This window comes from Carassius gibelio, chromosome A8 (assembly GCF_023724105.1).
Source record: "Carassius gibelio isolate Cgi1373 ecotype wild population from Czech Republic chromosome A8, carGib1.2-hapl.c, whole genome shotgun sequence".
Classification (NCBI taxonomy): domain Eukaryota; kingdom Metazoa; phylum Chordata; class Actinopteri; order Cypriniformes; family Cyprinidae; genus Carassius; species Carassius gibelio.
In genome coordinates, this window is record NC_068378.1 from 15,791,976 (window position 1) to 15,818,067 (window position 26,092).

The 26,092-nt window shown below is 37.7% G+C and overlaps 2 protein-coding genes across 4 annotated transcripts in view; one reads left to right on the top strand and one right to left on the bottom strand.

Annotated features, from left to right (window-relative positions):
• On the top strand, positions 1-11,020 carry zmynd12 (zinc finger, MYND-type containing 12). The gene is made up of 8 exons (XM_052604203.1): positions 1-236; positions 3,715-3,856; positions 3,951-4,122; positions 5,900-6,069; positions 6,352-6,474; positions 6,556-6,637; positions 9,699-9,844; positions 10,434-11,020. Exons 1-8 carry the CDS (start codon positions 124-126, stop codon positions 10,545-10,547), a joined length of 1,062 nt encoding a protein of 353 aa, XP_052460163.1. The 5' UTR covers positions 1-123; the 3' UTR covers positions 10,548-11,020.
• rimkla (ribosomal modification protein rimK-like family member A) overlaps positions 4,365-26,092 on the bottom strand; it is a 25,272-nt gene continuing 3,544 nt past the window's right edge. The window contains exons 2-7 of one of the 3 annotated variants that reach the window (XM_052604198.1): positions 19,775-20,005; positions 18,022-18,108; positions 14,543-14,746; positions 13,813-14,341; positions 6,580-6,651; positions 4,365-4,511 (exon numbers count right to left, since the gene is read on the bottom strand). In XM_052604198.1, coding sequence (XP_052460158.1) covers positions 6,618-6,651; positions 13,813-14,341; positions 14,543-14,746; positions 18,022-18,108; positions 19,775-20,005 — 1,085 coding nt within the window. In that variant the 3' untranslated portion in view covers positions 4,365-4,511; positions 6,580-6,617. Of the gene's footprint in view, positions 4,512-6,579; positions 6,652-11,060; positions 11,899-13,812; positions 14,342-14,542; positions 14,747-18,021; positions 18,109-19,774; positions 20,006-26,092 lie in introns of those variants that run through there. The other 2 variants (XM_052604196.1, XM_052604197.1) reach the window with 2 other exon arrangements.

The window sequence follows — 26,092 nt, forward strand, 5'->3', positions numbered from 1 at the left end:
GCCGACTTGTAATGAGAAAACTGTTGAAACATCTTGTCTGAAAGAAAAACTGAAGTTCTTAATAAAAGTATTAATATCAGCACATTTTAAAGGCTGAAACAGCTGCGAGTAAATTTATATGGGATGTCGGCAAATATTACCCCGCTAGCAAATCCTAAAGGAGTAAAGAAGCTGTGCGAACTTTGCCAGAAACCTGCGAAACTGCAGTGCACAAGATGCCTGGTCACCTTTTACTGGTGAGTCTGAAGCCATCGAGTTATTCAGTTAATTTATGTGTTTTTGTCTTACAATATTAACCAACCGACCGCAGTGCTAACTGTGTAACTGCGCGGACAGACAGCAGGTGGCGCCAAACACACACACGTCACGCTCACATTCTTGGCCGTGTTACTGCAGAGATGGAAAGGTTGAACGAGTTCAAACAGCTGGAGGAAAAATTATATGCAGGGAGAAGAGAATAGCCAGCCACGCGTGCTTAAAACCAACCAGGAAAAAGGGAAAGAAATATGACTGGGAAAATGTGTGTTTTTTGTGCATGCTTGGAGTTTTCACTTGCTGTTTTTAAAGAAGCCACAATCCTCACAACGATCTACAGCAGGTTTATTCAGTTCCAAGAAGTCCGGTCTCTGTTTTTCCTTCGTAAAGGGAGAAAAATAGTAATCAAAGATGAAGACATTGGGTCCTCAGAGTCAAAGGCTTCTGAGAGTTTTCTATTTAAAAGAAATGAATGTTTTAATTCCTCAGTTAATCCCAATTAGATATAAATATTATAAGATCAGATGCTTTATCTGTTTTATACATATGTAAGACAGGTGGCAATTTGCAGAAAAAGTTGTTACGGGTAATGTTTTATCAAAAGTATCGATCTATTTTGCTAGTGTTTCTGCTTCTGTTTTTTTAAATAACCGCGTCTTCCGCAGTGATTAATGCTTTTAGTGACTATAGAAGAGAAGCAACGCACACGTGTCACGTGAAGGGCTTGAATGAAGCACGTTTGACCCTCTCTCTCTCTCTCTCTCTCTATATATATATATATATGTTTTATAAGATAACACCGGCAGATCATTACAATAATACATTACACTTTATTTAGAAATGGTAAAATGGTGCAACTGCTGCCATTATGTCTAGCAGTCCTGTGTCAACATGCAAATATCTAAATTCTTTCTTTGACGGGCAGCTCTTGATCCGATAGTTAAATGAAATATGAAATATGTTCCAAACCTGTATGGCTTGCTTGCTTTGTTTGGTGTCTTTTTCACAAAAGTAGATTGTTGCCAATATCAAGTTTGTTTTATGAGGACACAAATGTGTGTGAATATGGTTTTATAAGTATTCTTCTGTGAATGACCAAACCTGCCGAAATAATAAATAAATAAATAAATGACTTAATGAAAACATATTTAGTTAATTTATAATCAGATTTAACCTGGAATTTATTTAGCTTCCCGGAATACAATTTTTACATGCTTTATGTATTTTTCCTTTGTATTATATTTTTTAAATTTTATTTACTTATTCATTTATTTCAATATTTAATTTATTTATTAATGTTTGTATGTATTTATTTTAAAATACATTTATTTATTTCAGTTTAAGTAAAAAAAAAGTTAAAATAAATAGAAATAAATACATATAGGAAAAATGTAATAAAAAATTAGAATTAAATTTTATTATAGATGTACTAAATTTGTTTATTATGTCATTTATTTCTTTATTTTCCTGTTATTACATTTATTTATTTATTTTTAATTCTTGCAGGGTTGGTGCTCTATTCATGTGAGCTCCTAAACCAAATGTCATACTAAACATTGTTTTGAAAATCAAAAAATGCAGGAGGTTTTGTGTGGGGGGTGGGTTTAGGGTAAGGGGACAGAAAATACAGTTTGTTCAGTATAAAAACAATTATGCCGGAGAGTCTCGGTAAACCACATATAACAAAATCTGCATGGACACGTGTACCTATTTATATCTTAAGGACAAATTTGTACCTAGAAATTAGCTAAATCTGACAAGAGCTCCCAAAAACCAAAACTATTTTAATTGTAAAATTGCATTAAAGGGTTAGTTCACCCAAAAGAGTTCACCGATCACCCTTATGCTGTTCCAAACATGTAAGACCTCCATTTATCTTCGGAACACAGTTTAAGATATTCTAGATTTAGTCTGAGAGCTCTCAGTCCCTCCATTGAAGCTGTGTGTACGGTATACTGTCCATGTCCAGAAAGGTAAGAAAAACATCATCAAAGTAGTCCATGTGACATCAGAGGGTCAGTTAGAATTTTTTGAAGCATCGAAAATACATTTTGGTCCAAAAACAGCAAAAACGACAAATTTATTCAGCATTGTCTTCTCTTCTGTGTCTGTGTGAGAGATAGTTCAAATCAAAGCAGTCTGGATATCCGGTTCGCGAACGATTCATTCAGTTCACCAAAACGAGTTGAATCGTTTTAAACGGATCGCGTCTCTAATGCGCATTAATCCACAAATTAATTAAGCTGTTAACTTTTTTAATGTGGCTGACACTCCCTCTGAGTTCAAACAAACCAATATCTCGGAGTAATTCATGTACTCAAACGGTACATTGACTGAACTGCTGTGAAGAAAGAAATGAAGATGAACACCGAGCCGAGCCAGATAACGAACAAAACATTGACTCGTTCACGAGTCAAGAACCGTTTCTGTCAGACGCGTCCGATTCTTGAACCGAGGAGCTGATGATACTGCGCATGTGTGCTTCAGCGTGAAGCAGACCGACACACAGAGCGTCTGAACTGAACTGATTCTTTTGGTGATTGATTCTGAACTGATTCTGTGCTAGTGTTATGGGTGCGGGTAAACCGAAGGCTTGAATCAAGGGCAATCATCGCAAATGACGCCATTACGTCGAGCGCAAAAGATCCGGTGAACCGTTTTCTTCAACCGGTTTATTGAATCGAACTGTCCGAAAGAACTACTGGTGATCCGAACACCGATGCAACCGCTTCTTCACTCGTGAACGAGTCAGTCTATTGTTCGCTATCTGGCTCGGCTCGGTGTTCATCTTCAGTTCTCTCACAGCAGTTCAGTCAGTGTACTGTTTGAGTGCATGCATTACTCCGGGATTTTGGTTTGTTTGAACTCAGAGGGAGTGTCAGCCACATTAAAAAAAGTTAACAGCTTAAGTCATTTGTGGATTAATATAAAGTATTAGAGACGCGAATCGTTTAAAACGATTCAGTTCGATTTGGTGAACTGAATGATTCGTTCGCGAACCGGATATCCTGCTTTGATTTGAACTCTCTCTCACAACAGACACGGAAGAGAAGACAATGCTGAATAAAGTCGTCGTTTTTGCTATTTTTGGACCAAAATGTATTTTTGATGCTTCAAAAAATTCCAACGGACCCTCTGATGTCACATGGACTACTTTGATGATGTTTCTCTTACCTTTCTGGACATGGACAGTATACCGTACACACAGCTTCAATGGAGGGACTGAGAGCTCTCAGACTAAATCTAAAATATCTTAAACTGTGTTCCGAAGATAAAAGGAGGTCTTACATGTTTGGAACAGCATAAGGGTGAGTTATTAATGACATCATTTTCATTTTTGGGCGAACTAACCCTTTAAGTTTTCTATTTGAGTTTGGTTATAACTAGCTGTATAAAAACAATAAAAATCTCTGGAATGTATGTGTTTGTGTGTGTGTGTGTGTGTGTGTGTGTGTGTAGTAACTCTGACCACCAGCAAACTGATTGGACCAGTATTCATGGAAAAGTCTGTTCGTTGCTGGTATCTATCCACACACCTGCACCATTCGGCACACTGCAGTCCGACAGAGAGCATCACCACAAAGAAACACTGAAGAAACAGGTTTGTATGTACTCCATCAAGTAAACTTGGTCATATGTTATGCCAATAGGGCAGATGTGTAATTAGTCTGTGTTTTGCATGTTTTTGACACTAGAAACATCTAGTAGAGATTGCTCATTTAGAGTCGCAGAGGTGGGTGTCCAAGAAGAGGTTTCAAGATGTGTTACCAGCCGCTCTCCTATTCCTGCGCTGGGCCACGCGAGTGCACGGATCCTCTGCTGTTGAACTGGTGCCAGCTTATCTACTGCTCGCACAGGCTAATATAGGTGAGGCATGCATTGAAACACAGATGCAAAAATCAACACAGTGCTGTGCTATAATATCAAATCTCTCCAAGGTATTAGATTGTTCCAGGTTCCATTAGATTGAGAGCCACTGATAGTTCTAGAACCTCTCTAGAGGCTGACCAGCAATAACTTCCACTTTAGAAGAGAATGGAAACAAACTTTTGCTAAAATCTGAAGCTGGCAGAGCCCGGTTTACTTCCTGTGGGATGGTCTATGGATAGGCTCTAGGGCGGTGCTTGGACATGAACTGAGTGGAAAGGCAATTGTTATGTAATTCAGCATGTGGCAGACTAGTCATGCAGATGTGTTCTGTCTCAATGAGAAACTCTTGCATTGAAAGCTCTTCGTCGTGAGCTCCATCTCCATTTCTGTGACAAGAAAATCCAAAAGTTAGTTTTTTAAAATAAAAATGAATACTTTTATTCAGCAAGGATGCACTAAATTGATCAAAAATGAGAGTAAAGACATTTATGACATTATAACATTTCCTTATAAAGATGTCCATTTTCAAACAAAGGCTGTTCTCTGAATTTTCTTTTCATCAAAGAATCCTGACCAAAAACCATGGTTTTCACTAAAATATTAAGCAGAACAATAATCATAATAATAAATGTTTCTTGAGTATCAAATCAGAATATTAGAATGATTTCTAAAGGATCGTGTGATGCTGAAGACTGGAGAAATGGCTGTGAATTTACAGACCACAGGAAAACCACAGACCACACAAAATTGCAGAACATGCATAAATTAACAAATAAATAAAAAAGATCTATTAAAATAAATTAAAACATTTTGTTCAATTAATCATATAAAAACCCTTAATTGATTTATAGTTATTAAAAGTTTGCAGGACTGTTCCTTTCCATGCATTTTAGGAATACACTTGCACTCATCTTCTCAGAACTAGGGGAGACTGCAAACATGACGGCATTTTCAGTAAGTAAATATAGTGAGCAACTGATTCTCTCTGGATTTTTTTGACTTTGATGATGAGACACCCCTTAGAATGGCCAACTCCCTGGGAAGAGCACTATTGAATTAGGGAGCGGATCGAGACACACCTCTTATAATTAAGCTTCTGTCTATATGTGTAACATGGGGAGTATGACAGCAGAGATGAGGATCCAAATGCAAGCTTTATTCTAAAGACTGGTCAGAACAGACAGGCTCAAAATACCAGCAAACAGTAACATCCAAGGCAGATGCAAAAGGGTAATCCAGATAACAGGCAATAGTCAGGGCAGGCAGCAAACAATCAAAAACAAATAAACAGTCCAAGGTCAAAAACAATAGGCAAGGACAAAAACATGAAGACACGGAAATGAAACAAGCTAAACAATAATCAGCAATGTGAGTGTGGATGAGTGCAACACATATAGTGTCACTGATAGGAAACAGGTTTGGTGTGATAATGAGTTTCAAGGCAGGGGTTTTGGGAAATGTAATCTGGGTCAGAGTGGCAAAATTAAGTGATGGCTTGCCCTCTAGTGGAGCTCATGAGCACTCCAGCTGGTGATCGTGACAATATGGATAGAATGAGAATTCACTGTGGCTGCTTTCAACTTGTTGGACAGATGAACAAAACAGGCATGAATCTTTAAAACATTGGATGTGTCTTCCAACAGAAACATCAAAGATGGCTGTATTGAGTAGAGAGACCTTCTAATAGGCAGGCTCACTAGAAATCAAGAAGCATCAAGGACCCTTTGTTCATACATAGCGATTGTTGTTTGTGTGTGTGTGTGTGTGTGTTAAGGTTTAGGTTCTCTCTCCCAAGCACATGAGTATCTGTCAAAGGCCGAGTGGACAGTAATGAAAACACCAGGCTGCAGTCACACTGTCCTTCATCAGCTACACAGGACCCTGGGCCGCCTGCATGCTGCCATGGGAAAATACACATCTGCTCTCACTCACTTTGCTAATGATGTAAGTACTAAAATGTGTGCATTTGGACATAATTGTACAAGAACATAATCTTCTGCTATGACTTATTACTGATGCGTGTTTGTGTGGTAATAAACATTAGGATTTTGTAGAAATATTGCAAGGCCCTTTGAAACAGTTAATTATGATTGGTCAATTGTGGCGTACTGGCATGAATAATTTTAACTAAAAATCTAAATTGTATGTTCATTTATTGATATCATTTGTTTATGTGTGTATTAATTAAAAAACTGACTGTACATATATATTTGTTCCTATTTGTAGGTGTACTATGCAAGTGAAATGTTTGGTTTGGGCAGTACTGTGACATCTGGAGGATATTTCCTTATGGCTGATGTGTTTCTGAAGCAAAACAAGCCTGACATTGCCCAGTCGCTGTACACAGAGGTGGGCATACCCACCCTCAGCACACAGTGAGACATCTGTCTCTGTAAAATATCTCTCATCACATTGCGTGCATGTGTACAGGTGGCAAATTCATGGCACACTCACCTGTGTAAGCTGATGGATGGTATCAGTCAGAGCAGCACTCATCCAGAGAAGTGTTTTGGTAAGACAGTAAACCTATACAAAGACACGTCCGCAAACATTATTCATCCAATCCATTATTCATTCAATCACCAATCAGTGAAATGTGTGTGTACTATTAAAGTCAGGTCAGTTTTTTTTTATGAGTATTTTAAATGTGCAAAGACACATTTAATTGACCAATTTGGAATAATAATACATTAATAATAACTTTTCTTTTTTTTTTTTTTTAGAATTCTCTTCGGCTCACCAAGCCTGCATTTGTTTGATCAAGCAGTAGCAGTAATATAGTGAAATATATTTACTATTTAATTATTTACTATTTAATTATTTGAATATATTATCAAATGTAATTTATTCCTGTTATTTCAAAGCTGATTTTTAGCGGCATTACTCCAGCCTTCAGTGTCACATGGTCCTTCAGAAATCATTCTAATATTCTGATTTGCTGCTCAAAAAACATTTATTATTATTATTATTATTATTATTATTATGTTGAAAATATGGCTCGGCTCAGAATCATGAGTTTTATCCCTGGCTTTTTTCCTCCGAATTGACAAACTTGCAACCATTGAGTCAAATCGAGTTAAAAGTGGGAACTAGGAGATATAAACTTGCATTTAAAAAGAATTGTGAGATAAAATGGGTCAATGTTATGTAAAATGATACAGGTTTAAATAGTATTTCATGCTGTAACTGTATAATACAATATGTCCCCTATGAACTGCAAATGAGAATATTATTTATTTATGCTCTAAAAGTAGGGCAATCATAGCAGGTTTCATCCATAGTCTGTCTGTTTAAACCTGAGAGTCAATCCATAATCTGCTACAACATGCTGGAAAACAGGTGTGATGTCACATTAATAAATTAGATTTAGAATTTAATATATTCAAATAGAAAATAATTATTTTAATTGAATTGCATTAATGCCCATTAATGTTTAATAAATAGAATCAGCTTCTCAGTCTTCACACAAAATCTGTCCAAAGTGTTTTGATAATATTCAAGTCATGTGATTGAGCTGACCAGGGCAGATGTTGAAAATGCTTCCAGGTTTTATGATCAAGACAGCATGTATGTGTGTGTGTGTGTGTGTATATATACACATATATAATATATATACATACATTTCCACATAGATGTCTGTGAGTAACGAGTAACAAATTGCAGCTTTTTCATGAATGCTGGCTTTGTGAAGTTGTCTGTGGTCGTTTTTTTGCGGAAACAAGGTTCAAGGTCTTAAAGGAATATTGACATTTGCTGTCACTTTGCAGAAGTAGTTCTCTGTTGTTTGAACACAGTCCTTCTTAGTGTTTCTCTATCTTTCACTTTCACTGTTCTTCTTCTCTAATGAAGGCTTGTCATGCTTTCTGTATGTAGTCATAATCATAAGACTGTTATTAGGTCATTATGCTCCTATGGATTTAATTTACCATAAGCTTTTAAATCAGCCTGTTCCGGTTATGACATGATTGGATGTTTATGTATTAGTTTGTATGAAGTAAGCATTATATTTAGAGTCATAAGGTTGTGTCCTAGAGCAAAACCTAGTTGATTCCACTGATAACTAAGATCAAACAATGACACAGCCGTGAGGACATGGAGCACTCCTGTCCTAGTTCTCTCTCTAAGCCAATTAACCTCAGCTGTGTTTTGGCAGAGTCTTCCAGTGACGTGGATGGCTTTGCTCAGTGTGGCTGGCTGGTCAGTGGTCAGTACGCTTGATCCTTTCTGTTGTCTGGCCTCATACTGACTGACCCGAGGTCAGTAGACTGGCGCCAGTACTGCCCTCTGGCTAGCCACATCATATTATAACTTCTGAGCAGATGACGCTATAGCAGGAAACAGCTCAGCCAGCCCTGCTCTGCATGTCCCGGTGGATGCGACTGCACAGAGATACAACAACAAGCATGACCTGATATCAATCAAGGACACATGACTAGCCAGACTTTTATTCTTTCTGTCTCTGGAGAGCAGACAGTCATATCGTGTCACTGATCAGTGAAGTCAATCATCCAACTGTGCTCACTGTTCAGTCAAGCAACTCAGTGACATATACAGTTGGAATTTGAATGGTCGGTAATGCAGTAGGTATAAGCAAAAAAAAAAAAAAAAAAAATGTATAAATGAATACATTAAACGTTTAATAAGTGCAATGCTAATTGATAAAAATTCTACTGTTTATTGTGCATTTGTTTTTTCGTAACTCATACAATAACAAAAATGAATGATATGAGCTAATACTTTTAATATTTTAATATTCGTATTTTAATAATATTATTACCTTTTAAATTTATAAAGTATATTAATTTTCTTTTTTATTATATCCTAAAAATGATTTGTTCCTGTGCTGGCAAAGCTGAATTTTCAGCAACTGTTACTCCGGTCTTCAGTGTCACATGATCAGAAATCATCCTAATATGCTGATTTGCAGCTCAAGAAACTTATTAATGTTCAAAAACCTAATACATTTTTTTTTTTTTTTTAATTTTTGATGATTTTAATTTTTTATTTAAAAATGTATAGAACTTTTTATATATATATATATATATATATATATATATATATATATATATATACATTTGTCACTTTTGATCGGTTAAATGTGACTTTGCTGAAAAGTAATATTGATTTCTTTTTTTTAAATCTCACTAACCAGACTTCTGAACAGTAGTGTAAATACAATAAAATAAAATGTTATGCAATAAAATGATTTGGAAACAAACTATTCATTGACTAGCTTGTTGGTGGAATTCTGAACTGGCACTAGGGAGTGTAAATGCTTCTCCTAATGGACCAAGCTAGCATGCTTATAAGCCGATTCATCTCAAAGAGTGGTCAAATATTGGTTGAGTTATCTGTCTGGCCAACAATGTCAGATAGGAGCAACTCCCTACAAGGGGATAGGTTTCAAAGCACTAGATGCTAGATCATGCTTCTCAATATCTTCTAGAGATCATTCAACAGAATTCATAATTCAGCCTCTTTCACAGATAGATCTGGTTTCTCAGAACCAAACTACTGCACTCACCTGTGAGTAGCTATTATAGCTGACATTGATCTTCCTCTTTTGTGTGTAGATGAGGCCCAGTGTGTGGAGGCTGATCAGATGTTGGGATGTATCTTAGAGTTTGAGGAACATTGTGTGAAGCCTCGCCCTGAGCAGTCAGCCATGTTGGCACATTCTCTGGCTATGCTGTGGTTACTATGCAACAACTACACCAAGGTAAACAATAAAGATTGACTCATTAAAATATTCCACTCAGATGCTTCATGAGATGCATTTACATTGTTCTCCTGAATTCAACACTCACCTCACCAGTGATCTGCAAAATCAAATCATAGCGAGTAACTAAACCTTAACCAAAAGTCAAATTAAATTCTTGCTATGAACATTAAGTTCTTTTGACTTCAGTGCAGCTTAACACTAAAGACTAAAGCCATGATGGAAAATGACAGACTGTTGCACTGCTATTCTCGTTGTAATGGGATTCTCCTTTAGCATTCCTCCGACTTCGGTTTAAATCCGCAGTTCTTATCGCAAACTTGTTCAACCTTCCAGCTCTCATATCAAACTACAACAAAACCCTCTACTGTATCACTTCACAGCTCCTCAGCTTTTAGATCAAACCGGTAACATCCCATTATTTGTAGTGTATAACTACACTACGATCCCCGAATTAAACCCCTAAACTTACCACACTATCATATTAAACGGGTGTTATTGTTCAGCTGTTCATGTGTAATGTGAAAATTAAGTTTCCTTTTTTTGTTTTTGGTATATATTCCTTTTGTTTTTGTGTTTGTGTATATAGGCATTGGAGTATGGGAAGAAGGCTGAGGTGTTGATCCAGGGGTTAAGTGAGCAAAACAGACTGAGAGAGTCGATCCATAACCTACTACAATATGCTGGAAAACAGTTGGAATGAGACTGGCCTCTAAACTACATAACACAAACCTCCACAAAACAAAACAAAAAGACCACAATATACAGCACAACAGTGAAACTTTGTATTTACACTGTACAGTGTTCATATTCATTCATTAAAACCATGGATATTGGGAGATATTGATGTATAATTAAGGTGCAGTCAGGGCCAAATTTCATGGGCAAAAAAGGTCCATTGTCTTGTTCAACAGTGATGTATGAAGCACAGCTCACATTTAAGTTACTTTTGAACCAAGCAGCTGTCTCTTGGTCAACAGTCAGTTTGTGAACTCCAACCTGTCGTGAAATCTGTGTGTGAGGAATTATTTTACCCTCATGTAAAATTCCTGAGCGATTCCTCCTGAAATAACTGGATTTTGCCCATGAAAATTCGCTGAACAACAGTATATGTGACAACACCTTTAATGAGGCAGACCACAGCAAAAATCTAATAAAAGACCAGTGGAGAAGGCCTATCAACTGTGATGTGAGATAAACAGACAAGCCGACACAGTTTCATGTTCTGGACATTTTTAAAATGTCTTTATTGGTATTATTACGTAATGACACATAACATCAATGTTAGCGTTCTATCACTAGTAATTTCTTGTTTTAAATTATACAACATTGCTTGGTTTTTGGCATTTAGGTTCCCACGAAAAAAAAAGAAAAAAAAAAAGGCAATGAAATGACCACATGGAACCTCAAAACATTTCCCTTTTCCATACCAGAGAGATAGTTGTTCATTAGCAGCAACTGTTGCTTTTCATTTTTAGTTATGTAATGCTACGTTAATTGCCAACTTGCTCAAGTCAGAAGGGTACAGTGGTAGAGCTCATCAAATCAGATCGAGTACTACTTCATATAGACCGTGTTTTCCACGGTGTCCGATCTGATGATGCAATTTTAGCTCTCAGTTCAGAGGTGTGTTTTTGAACTGCTGTCATGGAGGTTTGATCTCTCCATTCTGAATTAGCATTTTATTACGTTTTGAAGTCACACAGGTTCGATAAGTGGAGAAGAAACTTCCTGTTGTATCCTTGAAGTGGAGGCAAAGCTTGTAAGTCCGACAACCATATGGTGTGTTATCGCAAAAACGCCGAAAAGTGTCAGGAGTTTACAGGGACACTCGTTCTTGCGTGGGAAGAGGTGGAAGGTGCAAGTCTCTGGTTGCATGGAATGATGGAACACATCACACACACAAGATGGCAAATCACAACGCTTGAGAAGAGTGTGTGCGAGTGTGTATCAGGTGGTCAACAGCTGGTCAGTCAAACTTGCACTAAAACCCTTCGTCACTCTTCAGTCTTTCTCAAGCAAGATTATCGCATATAAACCAGTTTGACCTTTTTCTCAAAAAAAAAAAAAAAAAAAAAAAAAAGATAAATTAGGAAAACAATAAGACAACAGAACACCAAATATTATAAAACGCACAAGAAAAGAGTGTAGTAAGCATCAGGTCTCACAGCATCCATTTCTTAATATTTTATAACGCTTTGTTCTTTTGTTTATTGATACACATAGGCAGAACTGTCTAGCATGAATGTGTCACGTTACCACGGAGAGGAATTTGATCAAGGCTGCTTCCCTGAGTTGACTAAATTTCAAATCTATATTGCATCTTAATGTAAACTATTTATCTGAAAGTCCGAACTCACATTTAATAGATCTAAAAACTATGACGTCTAACACTGTAAACCATTCCGAGCTGGTTTGGATTGTGAGCTTGGTCCACTTTAGGTTTGCTGTATGGAATCCTGAAGACTAGATGTGGCTTGCCTTCGATGACAATATGCTGAAATTAAGAATTTTTGGATTTTGAGAGACTCCCAGAAAGAGACATTAGAGATGCTTAACTTTAAATAGAAGAATTAGACTTGTGAGAAATGTGTTGTGTACAGATATAACGGAGTACAACAAATACATGTCAATTTAGCTCAAATCAATACACTTTTCCTTCAGGTTCTCATTGGCTTTTAGACCACTGGGCTGAATTAAGAACAGTTGTAGCACCCGTTTGAGTTGACACTTCAGTTTTATTGTTGCAGTATTTTTGTACAAACAAGTCGTTGAAGACAAATAGCTTATTCATCATCAGCGCTTAGTGTTGGCAAAACGTTCAGCCCTTGTGGTAAAAACATTAGTAGTTAAAAGTCTACTCGCTCGGATTCTCTGCAAATCACTGTTCAGACTCTATGTGGGAAATTGCTTTTGGGGTGGCACACATGCAGATTGGCGTATGGTCATTAGCCAATTTGAGTAGTAGACGTTGGTATCTTTTTCCCGCTCACAATATCTTCCATACAATTGATCCGCAAACAGATTGCTTTAACCAGTCCAAAATGGAGGATTTCTAAAATGGCTGCCTCATCGCAGAATTAACAGACAGAAGATGCCTGAGAGAAAGAAGTTGTTCCTATGGGCCAAATCCTCGCTTTCACATTAAGAAAGGTAATTCAAAACGGGTCCCACATCAGTCATTCAATTTTACTGACACCGGCAAAGCAAGTGAAACCTTTACGCTTGTCTGATCGTTAGTAATTCATTTACTACAGGCAGCAACTGCAACAGACTAAAATAACTCATACTCATTCATGCTTTTAAAAGAGTTAGGATGGATAAGAATTTTCACAGCTTTCCAGTTTTTGTTCTTGCTTTCCCTCTATGTGTCTGTGTGGGCTTTTCGAGGGCAGAGAGGTATGTGCCTTAGTATCCTGGTCCTGTCCATTCAGTTTCCTCTTTCTCGCCCCATGCATGCGATGCATTATACCTTCAGCCAGGCTTTACCACAAGGTTTGTAACAGACAAAATTTATTCATTCTCTCTCTATAATACAGACTTTAATATGTCCTTAAGTGTGTGTCAGTATGTGTGTACCCTAACCCAGAGTATGTACATCAGAATCCAGTTGGTAGCTGAAAGGTTACATTTGGGAATCGCGTCCTGGTAAAACCACTCTACAGTGCATGCACCCTCAAATTACAGTGACAAACACATATCCAGCTGGTGCACTACAGCCAGGCTGGAGTGTACACTAGCTAGTGCACTTCCAGCTGCACTGTACACTTGTATAATTCTATAGTCTGTCAATGGAGAAGAAACATCAGGGGAGCAGCCTCAGACGGGGGTTTACAGGGAGGGTTAGTATGATTACATGTGTGCATCTCTGTGTGTAAAATGTCCACTTCAGTATGTTTTCGCTCTTTGATGTTTGTGTATGTGTGTGTATATGTAAGTGTGCGTTTGTGGCTGTAATTCCAACTCACTCAGTCAACAGTTTTATCTCACTCGCGAGAAGGGAGTTGATATTGTAGGCAGGATCTGCAGTGACGGGAGCGGGGCCTGTTTCTGTTAGATCCACCTCGCTCTCGCTAGAGGTGGAGCTTGTGCTCATGGTGGAGACGGCGTCAGTGATGGCACAGGTAGCGCCGGGTGGGCAGATCTCATTGGGAATACACACCTCCGTGGGGATTATCACCTCGGTTGGGATACACACCTCGGGCTCGCTGCTGGTTTCGCTGGTGCTGGAGACCACAGAGAGCAATGACATCTTCCTGCTGAGGCGGCTTGGCAGAAGGGAGAGGATGTAGTCAGCCACGGTGCCTGCCACGTCCATCCCACAAGCCTGGTCGAACGCGATGAAGCCCACGTTGGCGTTGACCTCGCACACCACAAAGGAACCGTCGTTCAGCTGCAGCAGGTCGACTCCGCAGACGTCCATCCCCAAAATATTGCACACCTGCACAGCCAGCTGCTTCCCCTGCTCACTGAGGGGGCACATCATTCCCACCCCACCTATCAAAAAATAAAAAGAGCAAAATCATGAGCAGGTAGGCTAATGGGAAATAATGGGCAGTGTTTTTGTGAGTTAAAACTAAAACAATAAAAAATGGTAACTGAAATGAATGCGAAATCTGATGAAAAACTTTAATTACTAAAAATGCAATAGATTTTTTTAAAATATATTTTAGATGAGGTGAGTGTACGATTGCATACCCAGTGAGCAGTTGCTCTGCATGCGTCCGTCGGTAGAGCAGCGCAGCATGGATCCGATCACTCTCCCCCCGACCAGAACCACTCGCACATCCCGCCCATGGCTCTCCTTGACATACTCCTGAAACAGGTACGGTGCGTCATGGCGAATCAGATGACACAGGTCTGAGAGGTGGGGCTTATCCCGGGCCAGGAACACAGCTTTACCTGTAGATCCAAATGTGGCACACTGTTAAAGCCCAACTATGATCAAGTACAAATTTATCAAAAGTAAGGTTTTACCAGAAAAAAAAAAAAAAAAAAACGTGCACCAACTTACTCTACTATTCACAGAATTCATTTTAGGAACTACCTAAAGCAAAATGTGTCTTCTGCTACTTCAGGAAGTTATGCAACATTTAAGTGTCATTGCCAAAAGCTCAACTAATGATTGATTTCTCTGCATAATGACCAAACAGAACAGGAGCAACCTGTAACAGTCCAGGGTTAAATGCATGAAGTTTCATGAGACATTTTACACTCTTGATACACAGCCAGGTCGTAGGATGTATTTGTACACATGCAGAATGCCCTACTTGTTTTCAATTAAGGTAACAAAAGTAGTAAGCGAAGGTAGGGAAGAGAATTGCATAACTGTCAACAAGGAGATGTGCAAGACACTAATTGCAGGGAGAGGCTCCCAAGAGCAACTAGGGGTTAAGTGACTCGAGTCGCTCAAGGGCACAAAGGTGATACAGCAGGGCTGTGAACTCTCCAGATGTTCAACTATCAGGCTGTCACCATTCCACCCAATTACCCAATGGGCCTTTTAAAACATGTCACTGCCTGACAACAGTCAACATTGTGCCAGTCAACAGGTTTTATTTTCATCTGTAGCTCATCGACCCAATACCCTTTTTAGCAAAGGTTTGACTGAAATGTGTGCGCACAAGACTTGCTTTACATGACCAGAGTTTCTACACCTTTAAAAAGAGAGAGAGAGTCTAGCCAATGTTTTTAGAAAAGAAATAAAAGCAATTCACAAGAAGAACTTATTCTTTATTACTTTTCTATTAATAGATTTGTATCAAAACATTGAATTAATATTCGGTTGTTAAACAGAACGATAAATGCCATTAGAATTTTCTATTAATAGATTTGAATTAATAAAATGGTAAATTAATATTCTATTGCAAATTAACAGTACAATACATACTAATTAAATTGTTTTTAACTTCCATTTTTTTAAGTTCACAAGTTCTCACATTTCTGAAGAAACCTGTATCATGATGCAATACTCCATTTCACAATGACTTCACAAAACGATGAACGTGTAGACATGAAGTGCATCATATGACACTTTTTCACTGCATGATACGGCATGATATGGCATGATACGGCATGATATGATAAATCAGCACAGTCAACGGAGGATTGAAACGCAACTGTTTTGAACAAGTTGAAAAAAAAACTTTTACAACCAAAAAATGGCCGTTCCGCTATCTGTTGAGGAAGTACATACATTCCTCTCGTTGATAGCAGAGGAGCAGAAACAGCGAGAGCTTGATGGTGCGACGCGGAACGAAAATGAGTCGAAACAGTAGAGGCGGCACAACTAGAACACCATGTGAATAATCCTGCCCGCTCTAAAGCGCTAAACTACTACACTGCAGTGTAAACACAAACCAAGCCAATCCGTACCAAACGGTAGAATAGAGCCAACACAGACCCGCTCCCGCAGGATTCGGTCCCGCTCCCACAGAAATGTTGTCTTGCCTGCAACATTCATGTTTTGTCCAGCTCCCACGTGCATAAATGTAGCCTATAGATTTTTTTTTAGTACATCCATAAAATTCACATGAAACATTAAGTTCCATCTTGCCTAGCCACAAAATCCCAGCATAAACGCTCCCCATAAAATATTTGTAATTAAAGTATCAACATTCACAAACCACTGTTTTTTTTTTTTTTTTTTTTTTTACATAAAAGCAAACACAGACTGAAATGCATGGTTTGGAATTGCAGAATGCGAGCAAAGAGCACTCCTTCATATTCACTAAAATGCTGACATCTGAGTTCAATCGCGATCTCACAAAGCTCTGTTATAAAACACAATACATGCACAATGAATTAGGGCTGAACAATTTTGGAAAATCTAACAGCGATAGCAATTTTAAATGCAATTTTTATTTAAAGCTTTATATGTTCTGTATTATTCAACAAACTAAACATCATTGTTTAGCATGACCAACACAATATTGGATAGATTAATCATAGATGTTCTTTTCTGTAGGCCAGGCTTACATGTTACGATGAAATTTAAAATCAAATCTGTTGCTTTACCACACTATTTTAGGCAATTAAAAGTCACCGTAATAAACGTATGTAAACATGTGGACTGCAATTTTTAAACACTGTTAACTTTAGAAAGATTTTGAATAAATAAATAAGAATATGTATTAGCACGTGACCGACTGTAGTCGCAGTCTCTGTGGTTGAAAAAAAAAAATATTTTTTTTCATATCATGATATTGACGCAAATGCAATTAATCGTTCAGCCCTACAGTGAATCTTTCATAATGTCTACGCTTTATGTGAGTTACAATAAAAGGAATAGTGAGCACAAATTTTCAAATTAAATTTGAACAAAATTTCAGCAGTTTACTAAAACTCATGTTGCTGTGTCATGTTTAAGTTGGATTCCAACTTAAACACCTCTAATTGTCTAGGAGTCCCAGAAATCAACAGATATGTCTGATTGGCTACATTGCTCAATGCTGCAAACGTGTTATAATTAGAAACTCTGCCTATGTTTGCGTCTGTTAATCATTTTTATTTTGTATTAGTTATTGTTGCTTTTGTGCAATAGATGAATAACAATATATTTGTTTTTTAGATATTTCTATATTGAGGGAGTCTTGCAAATCATTTTATTCTCCCACGTCCAAAGTGTCTCCCTGCATCTCCCCATCGAGTCTCGCCCTGTGCGATTTTTCCATCACCGAAAATATTAATACAGTATTTATCATCATAAGATAATGACATTGTTTAATCATTTTCTTCAGGTGTGGCTGCTAGTCATCAAAGAGAGTTCTTGTCTGACCGTGAGACTCGATTCAGAGCGTTGTGTGTAATTCTGTAAGATTGGTGATCAGAAACTACCATTAAAACAAAACAGTCGAAAAGAAAATTATGCTTTCAGCACACACACTTCACATGTTCTTGAAAAAAAAAAAAACAGTGTGGGACAAAGATGCCTTATGTGCACTGGGAGAGAAAAAGACAGACAACCATTGTTTCCAAGGTAAAAGAGATGATGTTTCTAAGCTTCCGGATTTCTTCTTTTGGAGAGATCCAGTGTGCTTTATAACTTTGAGGCGTTTGTGTTCTCAGAGCTCCTGAAGGTTTGTCAGCACCCAGATCTGAAGTCTAATGTGGCCCGTTTCTTTCAATCCCCAAAGGACCCATTATGCACACCGGCTGTATTAGAATCAGTGATATACCTCGGTGTCCACGAGCATTCTTCACCACCACGGGGTAACCCAGCGGCTCGGCTTCATCGATCATCTTGCGAAAGTTGTCATGTCCTCCTGGAGACACACACACACACAGATTTTGGTTAGTGAATATGTAATGAATGTAATTAAAATTTAGATTTAATTTGAGTGCGAGATTCCTGAAAGAGATGCAAACAGCTCTAATGAAACAAGCAACGCTGAGACATTCAATATCCACATGAGAAGGACTGCAAGACTGACAGATTTTTTTGCCACGCACAATGTTTCCCATTTCCTGAACGGCATTCTGTCCAACTGTGTGGCCAGTTTTTCAAGGTTAATAGCTCAAAGATGTTTTCGGAGGATGTGTGCTTAAGATGAAACATGACAGCCACATGTTTGACCTAGAGGCAGCACTATAAATTGTCCCTTTGTTTATAAAAAAAAAAAAAAAAACAACACTCATTGTCTATTGTTATAAATAGTTCATTTGAAATTTTCCCGTTAATAATGTAAATATATGCTGTTCTGTTTTGTGTACATTTTATATCTCCGTATAACAAATGTAAAAAATTTTAATTGACAAACAACAATAACCAGAGTACAGTAGGTCTGATATTCATGCTTTAACCCCATTTAATTTTAAAGTCTGTTTATGAATTAAACAACCTGAACTTGGCAAAACAAGCTACAGATGTTTAAAGAGGGAAAATAGCTTCAATGTTTTTTCCTGCCTTGTACTTATATTCAAAATCCAAGGCAACATTTGAAATTAACCATTAGTGTTTGGTTAATGACTAAATATTTTCATTTAACGCATCCTTTGCTTTGACCGAACGTGTCCAAGAAGAAACAAACAGAGAAAGCGTATGGAAAGAGTATAAGGAGAAGAGAGTGGGTGGAAATATAATTTAAGCTCAAACCCAAACCACAGTAAGAATAACTGCTGGATGTTTTTGTACCATCTACATGCTCAAAATATTCTTCATGCTTTTGAAGAGACGATTCTTTGAGATGCAGAATCTGTTTGGCTGGTTTGAGCTGAGCAGATGAGCTAGCATTCAATGGGAGGGGGCGCAATAGAGAAAATGCAGGGTATTTCAGACCGGCTCTGCCAGGACCACATCACTACAGCAGCTGGAAGTGCTGTTATACACCCCCTCCCCTTTTCCCTCTCTAGGGTTTCATTTTGGTATTCTTTAGTCAGTCACAAGGGCTTCCCCTTTCATTCTGCAAACAGGAGACTGCCACATAAACAGCCCTTGTCTGTACAAATGAATGAAAAATACAGGAGCGCATAAACTGTTCAAAAGATTGTGGATTAAAAAAGAAAAATAATAATAATAATAAAAAGATTCACGTACCAAAGGCTGCATTTATTATGATAAAAAAATACAGGGGGAAAAAAACTGTATAATTGTGAAAATTACTACAATTTAAACCAACTGTTTTCCATTTTAAATAAAATAATAATGCTATTTATTCCTGAGATGGCAAAGCTGAATTTTCAGCAACCATTAGTCAAAAATTTTCAGGACCCTTGAATGAATAGAAAGTTCAAAAGAAATGCATAAATAATGCCATATTTAAATGTTTTTCCTGTGACATAAGATATTTAATTATTATGTATATATAGATGTGTGTGTGTGTGTTTGTATATATATATATATATATATATATATATATATATTTTTTTTTTTTTTTTTTTTTTTTTTTGATTAAGTGGTGGTGTGTTTCAGAGATAAAGATGCTCTCTCACCATAGGAGAATGTGTCTGGCAGAGGCACTCCATGCCCGGCGAGCTCTTGGAAGGTCCAGAACTTGTTGACACAGTTGAGGATAGCTTGAGGCCGGTTGACCAGACGACAGCCCATCTTCTCCAGGTGACGCAGTACAGTGATGTCGCTGTCCGACTGGACCCATGGGGTCGGAACGCGCATCACAGCAACTTGCGGGAATGATGTAACGATTTCCTGCCCAACCCTCAGACCTGAAAGAATGAAAGAAAGGGAAGATAAATCACAATGCTGCAGTAGGGTCAGTGCAGTCTGTGTTTTGGCCGGGACAGTATTGTGTGAAGGGATTACAATTGTTGTATCTGGGCAACCAATGAGAGCCAGACTTTAATTTGGATGTGTCTCCCATTACTTTCAGTAACACACATACACACACAGACACTCAGTATGACAGATGAGCTGGGCTTAGTTTCCAAAATGATACACACACGATAGCATCTCTGCAATACTGAATAGCTGATCTTCTTCTGAGAGCAGTTACACAACACTGCAGAATGTCGCTCGCTCGCTTTGCCTCCCTTTTTCGACGTTCACGCTGACCCACTAACCCAGTTTGCACTGCTTTCTGCTTTTAATTAAGATGCCAGTTAGGTTTTATGCTCACTTAACACCAGCCTTCACTTAGTAAAAACTAAAATCAATCCAGTTCTCATTGGATTTTACTTCACAAATCATCATCACATTTTGACTCGTATTATGAAGAGCAATCAAACTTACATAATGGCAAATATGTAATTTTGTTGTTGGGATGGAACAGAACACACTAAACAGCAGATGATGATACAAAAGGATTTTAGAGATTACATAAAGGCAAGCATGTGTTTGAGCATTCGTGAGATAACAGGAAGTGTAAAACAGTGGATATAAACGTAGCCATGAAAGAACAAGAGAAAGACAAAACATGAACGCGTCACACAATTTCTAATATCTCCAGCTTCTCTGCCATCTTAGGATGGAGCAACACACACAAACCCACGACTCAGCATCTTCACTAGCAACTGCTACATCAGCACTCCCTCTTCCTCTCATCAAAGCAGGTGGGACTTAAATGGATGCAGTCAAAAACTGTAGGACAGGACTATACAGGCATGACAAGATGGATATTATTGATTTTCAAAAAGAAATGCAAGTATATAACATTATTTACTGTATTGACTGAATAGACAGTTATCTGCATTGATTTTTTGGTATCTTATAGCTAGGGCAGCACGATTAAAGGGTAACTAAACCCCTGACTCAACCCACTGGTAATATTTGAAAAATGCTGAAAAGTGGGCAGAGCACAGCGGCGATAGAGGGGACAAACCGAGGGCGGGGCGTGAGACCCGCAGTGACGGATTAATAGACAGCTCCTGTCAGAGTCGCTAAAATGGAGAGTGACTGTAGTACCGCAAGTAGCTTTGCAACAGAGCATCCATTTGAAGTAGAGGATATTGAGGTGTCTGTGGACACGGCTAGGCTCAAACTGCGGTCTTAACTCCCGCATCGCGATCGGCACTGCGTCGCTTTTCATCGTGAGCTGTGTGGAGAAGCCGATTACCACCTCTATTGCGTTGGAGAAACAATCCCGCGTAAAATGCAGTTTGCACTCTCCAGCTCTAGGCGGGAACTCACGGCCTTTCAGGCCAAGTGCATGCAACCACTGGCGCCTAAGTTTAAAGTCTGCTGGAAAATTATGCAGTCCAGCAGTGCTTTTCTAACCAGCAACACTACACCTACGTACCACCCTGACCACTGTAAATAAATCTACGCTAACTTGAAGCTATCCTAACTGATGCAATTCTATGCTGCTAACTAACTATGCTTCTAACAATACTAATGTTACGGTAACAACTACACTAATTAACTACATAGGCTACACAAAATGATCTAAATAACTATATAAAAGCAATGCTAATTGGATTCTAAAATAATCTATCCTGATCGTTTTCAATACTGGAAATTCCAACTCCTGACTCGCTACAGTGATTTTGACGGAACAAGATGGTTTTATACTGCCAGGGGTGTGGTAGCTCATACCAAGGGGCGTGGTGGGCTGGAAACTGCTTACGTCACCTGCCACCGCTTAAGTCACGTTCCACCGCAAACATCCAATAGGAAAAATCAATTGCAGTACCCACCGTTCAACCTGAAGAGGGCAGCACTCAGACGTTTTTACACTATATATTGTAGAATTACTCAATGAACAGCACTAATAAAGCCCCATTCTTACAGATCATTAGCAAAAAAAAAGTTGGTTTAGGGTTTAGTTAATCTTTAATTAAACACGATTAATTGCAATTGCCATGTCCATTTAGTCAGTAAAGCCGGTTCTGTGATCAGCAGTAAATCTCCATCACCAGCTTTCATGTGGAACAGCATTTACTACACAGAGCCGTAGTTCTCTGACCAGCTATGCAAAATCATGTTCGTAAGCATAGACAATATAATTGTATGATTTATGAAGTCACAAAATCGTTCAGGATAACAGCTGTTTGCGTTTCTTCTCAGTGAACTATGCCTCTGTGTAGTAATGCTGCTCCATCTGAGAGCACGTGACAATATCACATGTAATAAGTTTTTACTCCAAACTCACTTCAAAACGTCAGTAGAGTGTTTAAAATAAATCCCTGTGTGAGATAATGTGGTTTATTGAACAAAATTATTAAGGCACACACTATTTTACTGTATTCTAAGCAGTGAAAAGGATGTCAATTAGCATTTCATTATAGATATACTTTATTATGATGAAATTATAGTAAGAAGAACTCTATAACCATATATTGCTTTAGTTGTCTGTTTATTAGTCACGTTGAATCAATGAAAGCAGTTGAATCTTCTGTTTATTCAGCTACAGCAATAGGCATTTCCTGGATTTCTTCTTTGGGGCATATATTTGGATTTTCAGCACAAGGGCACCCTCTGGCCTTTGGATGGATATTAATTTTACTGCTGATCACAGAACCATGCTTCACTGAAAGATACGCATGACAATCGCTGCTTCTGCCTAATCGCAATTTATTGCCTTTGCGATTTAATTTCAATTAATTGTACAGCCTAACTTATAGCTCTGTTCTAAAACTCCCTACATATTAGGAAGTTCCCTACATAGGCAGCATCCTAGACGTCATAGAACCTTGTAAGTTGTTCTACACAGACAATAATTCTTCACGCTACACAAATAGCACTCACATCTGGAAACTCGGAATGTGTCATGATTGATTTTAATAGAATTTGCGTTTAGCCTTATTGCTAACCTAAAAGCATAACGCTTGAAAAAAAAAGAATACAAAAAACACAATTATTGGGTGCACCATTTCATTTCTCATTACAACAAACCACGAAATAATGAAATATCTACACAATAATTGAGTGAAATGTTATTACAAGTTGAAATAAAATAAAAAAAGTTATCTATCTTAATATATAAAATAATTCATTCTTGTGATGGTAAAGCAGAATTTTCAGCAGGCATTACTCCAGTATTCAGTGTCACATGATCCTTCAGAATCTAAAATGTTGATTTGGAGCTAAAGTAACATCTTTATTTCAAACTTTTGAACAGTATACTCTTGCCATGCCCACCATCTTGGATGGTGTCAGTGGCTCACTAAATTTTGAAACAGCAGATTTCTCTTACTCAGTATTTCTAAACACTATTTAACAAGGCAGCACATTAATTTTTTTCATTGGATGTAATCATGCTATTTTATTAGCTTTTCAGTTTTTTTTGTTTTACCCCACAACCTGGGGTAAAAGGTACACTAACACCTTATTGTACACTAACAAAAAGGTACACTGACAGATCAGGCTCATACCGGTCTGACTAATTTCCGGAGGAAATGACAGTCATACACTCACTGTGACAACAAGAAATCAGCCCTCAACCACTTGTAACTGTACACATCTTTGTTTGTTTTATCTCGCATGCATGAGTTACTAAAAGACAATCAAGTTTTTGTGGGTTTTTTTTTTTTTTTGCCTGAGGGTTCAATCAGTAAAAGTATCCACAGACTGTTGACAGCTGTCTCACTGCGGGTTAATAAACACAACTGAATCTCAAACTATATCCAGAGCAAGTGAGAATCTCAGGCTAACCTTCTATGTTAAGTACAGTAAAGACGCAGGTTTAACCTACTTTAGAGGAGTACTTTGAGGGTGAGGTGAGCTAGTATTAGATACAGGTAGGTAAACAGACAAAAGAATTCAAAACTCAAATTTCTGTTCAAAAATGAGGGGTTGGTACAATTTAATGTTTTTGAATGACACCTTCAGGTTTACAAAGACTGTATTTATTTGCTATAAAAAATAAATAAATTAAATAAAAAATTAAAATTGAAATGCTACAAGGAACTGTATGCTATTTGAATTTTTTTAATTATATTTATACCCGTGATGGCTAAGCTGAATTGTATTACTCCAGTCTGCAATGTCACATGATCCTTAAAAATATATATTTTAATGTTGATTTGGTGCTCAAGAAACATTATCATCAAAATTCTACATTGCGAGTAAATCACTCGCATATGCGACTAAATCTTCACTCTGGGTGACTTAATTATGTCTAATATCAGCCAGTGTGCGAGTTGGAGTCCGAATATAAGTTTAGCACAGATTTATTTTCATTCACCAAACACTCTGTCTGCCTGAGCGCTTCAGACAGTTTCACTCTCTGTCAAGCGATCTGTGAAATTTTTCAGTTCATCTCAATGGATGCGCAGCGCACCTGTGTTTGTGTATTTGGCGTACCGTAAACTCTAGTGCGAAGGCACACAACTCACCGTCGCTTTCTCTCAATCACACAAAGTGACAGCGAGAGAGTCTTACATAAGCAGAACTGATGCGCCACATATAAATTATATTCTTTGATGTATTTTCAACTAAAATAACGGAGTTCCTTTTGAATTCTTCAGCTTTTAAGAACTGACGGTTTTCCGGTAGTGGGTGTAACAAATTTGCAAAAACAATCTAATTGGCTGGTGCTCACATGTTATAGTCCCGGTTTTGATTTCAGCAAATCAGTTCGAGCGAACGCACACAACCTGATTAATATATTAATGAAATGAATCCACCAGATTTTAATCCTTGGTCCGTTTTATATTGTTCTCATTAGTAGAAATACATTTTACAAGAACACTGAAGAACCAAAAAAAGCAACAGCCCTAAGTTAAGTTAAAATGACTGATTTGTATTCATACTTGGTTACAAAGTTATAATTTAATTTCTAAACTTCTATTATTAAATAATACTACATTATCATACTACAGTCCTTTACTGACTGATGTTAAGACTGTACTTTTAGATATTTAAAAAGCTGTGCCTGTAGCATTTTACAAACATATGTGTGTGTTATATATATATATATAGAGAGAGAGAGAGAGAGAGAGATAGTAAAATATAGTATAATATTGTATTTCAGTCTAGCGAGTAAACAAAAAACAAATTACTAGCCAAATGACGATTCAATGGCCAAGGTGTCCATAGAGGGTTGATTATCAGTGTTAACAATGAATAAAAGTATTAGCCTAATATCTTACTAATTCCAAACTTTTGAACAGTAAGAGAATTGAAAATTCATTGATTTGTTTTATTTAATTGAAATAAATTTCATTCAGCTGCCAGAGTCATTCAGCTGCCAATGAGAGCAGATTAACACCATTACATGCAGAACTACATATTTTCCACCACAATTATCACACACACACACACACACAAAAAAAGTCAAGTTGGCCTTTCATTCATAAATAAGCTAGACTACAATAAACCACTCACAATTTAACACATACAACCTATTCTGTGTGCAATAAGGGTTAGAACAGGCAATCATTCTTGTATGATTACATCACAGAAACCCTACATTGAGTCCTGAAAGCCAGTGAAATCACAACAATCCTAACGCACAACAGATACCAATGCCATTTAAACTCTACACCTTTCCATCCTCATCTAGATCTATAAACTTCTCCCAAGGATTTTATTTATATAATGAAATGTCTTGGGAAGTGGCTGATTAAATTGTTCCCATCTGAAGATTCACTTACCGCCAACTAGTTTATTTTGTTTGCTTGTTTCTTTTAGCATGCTTCCATTTTGTGCATGTGTGAGACTTTAAATTGGTGTTAGATTTTGCATCTCTTAGAGGAATGGACACTTGACATCAAAAAGGAACACACACTTCAGGTCACACCATCAATGAAGTGAAAATAAAAGTCACAAGTCTTGAACCCTGATTACCTATTGATTGTTTGATTGCTGCATGTGGCGCAACACACACAGCAGGTGATAAGATAACTATACACACT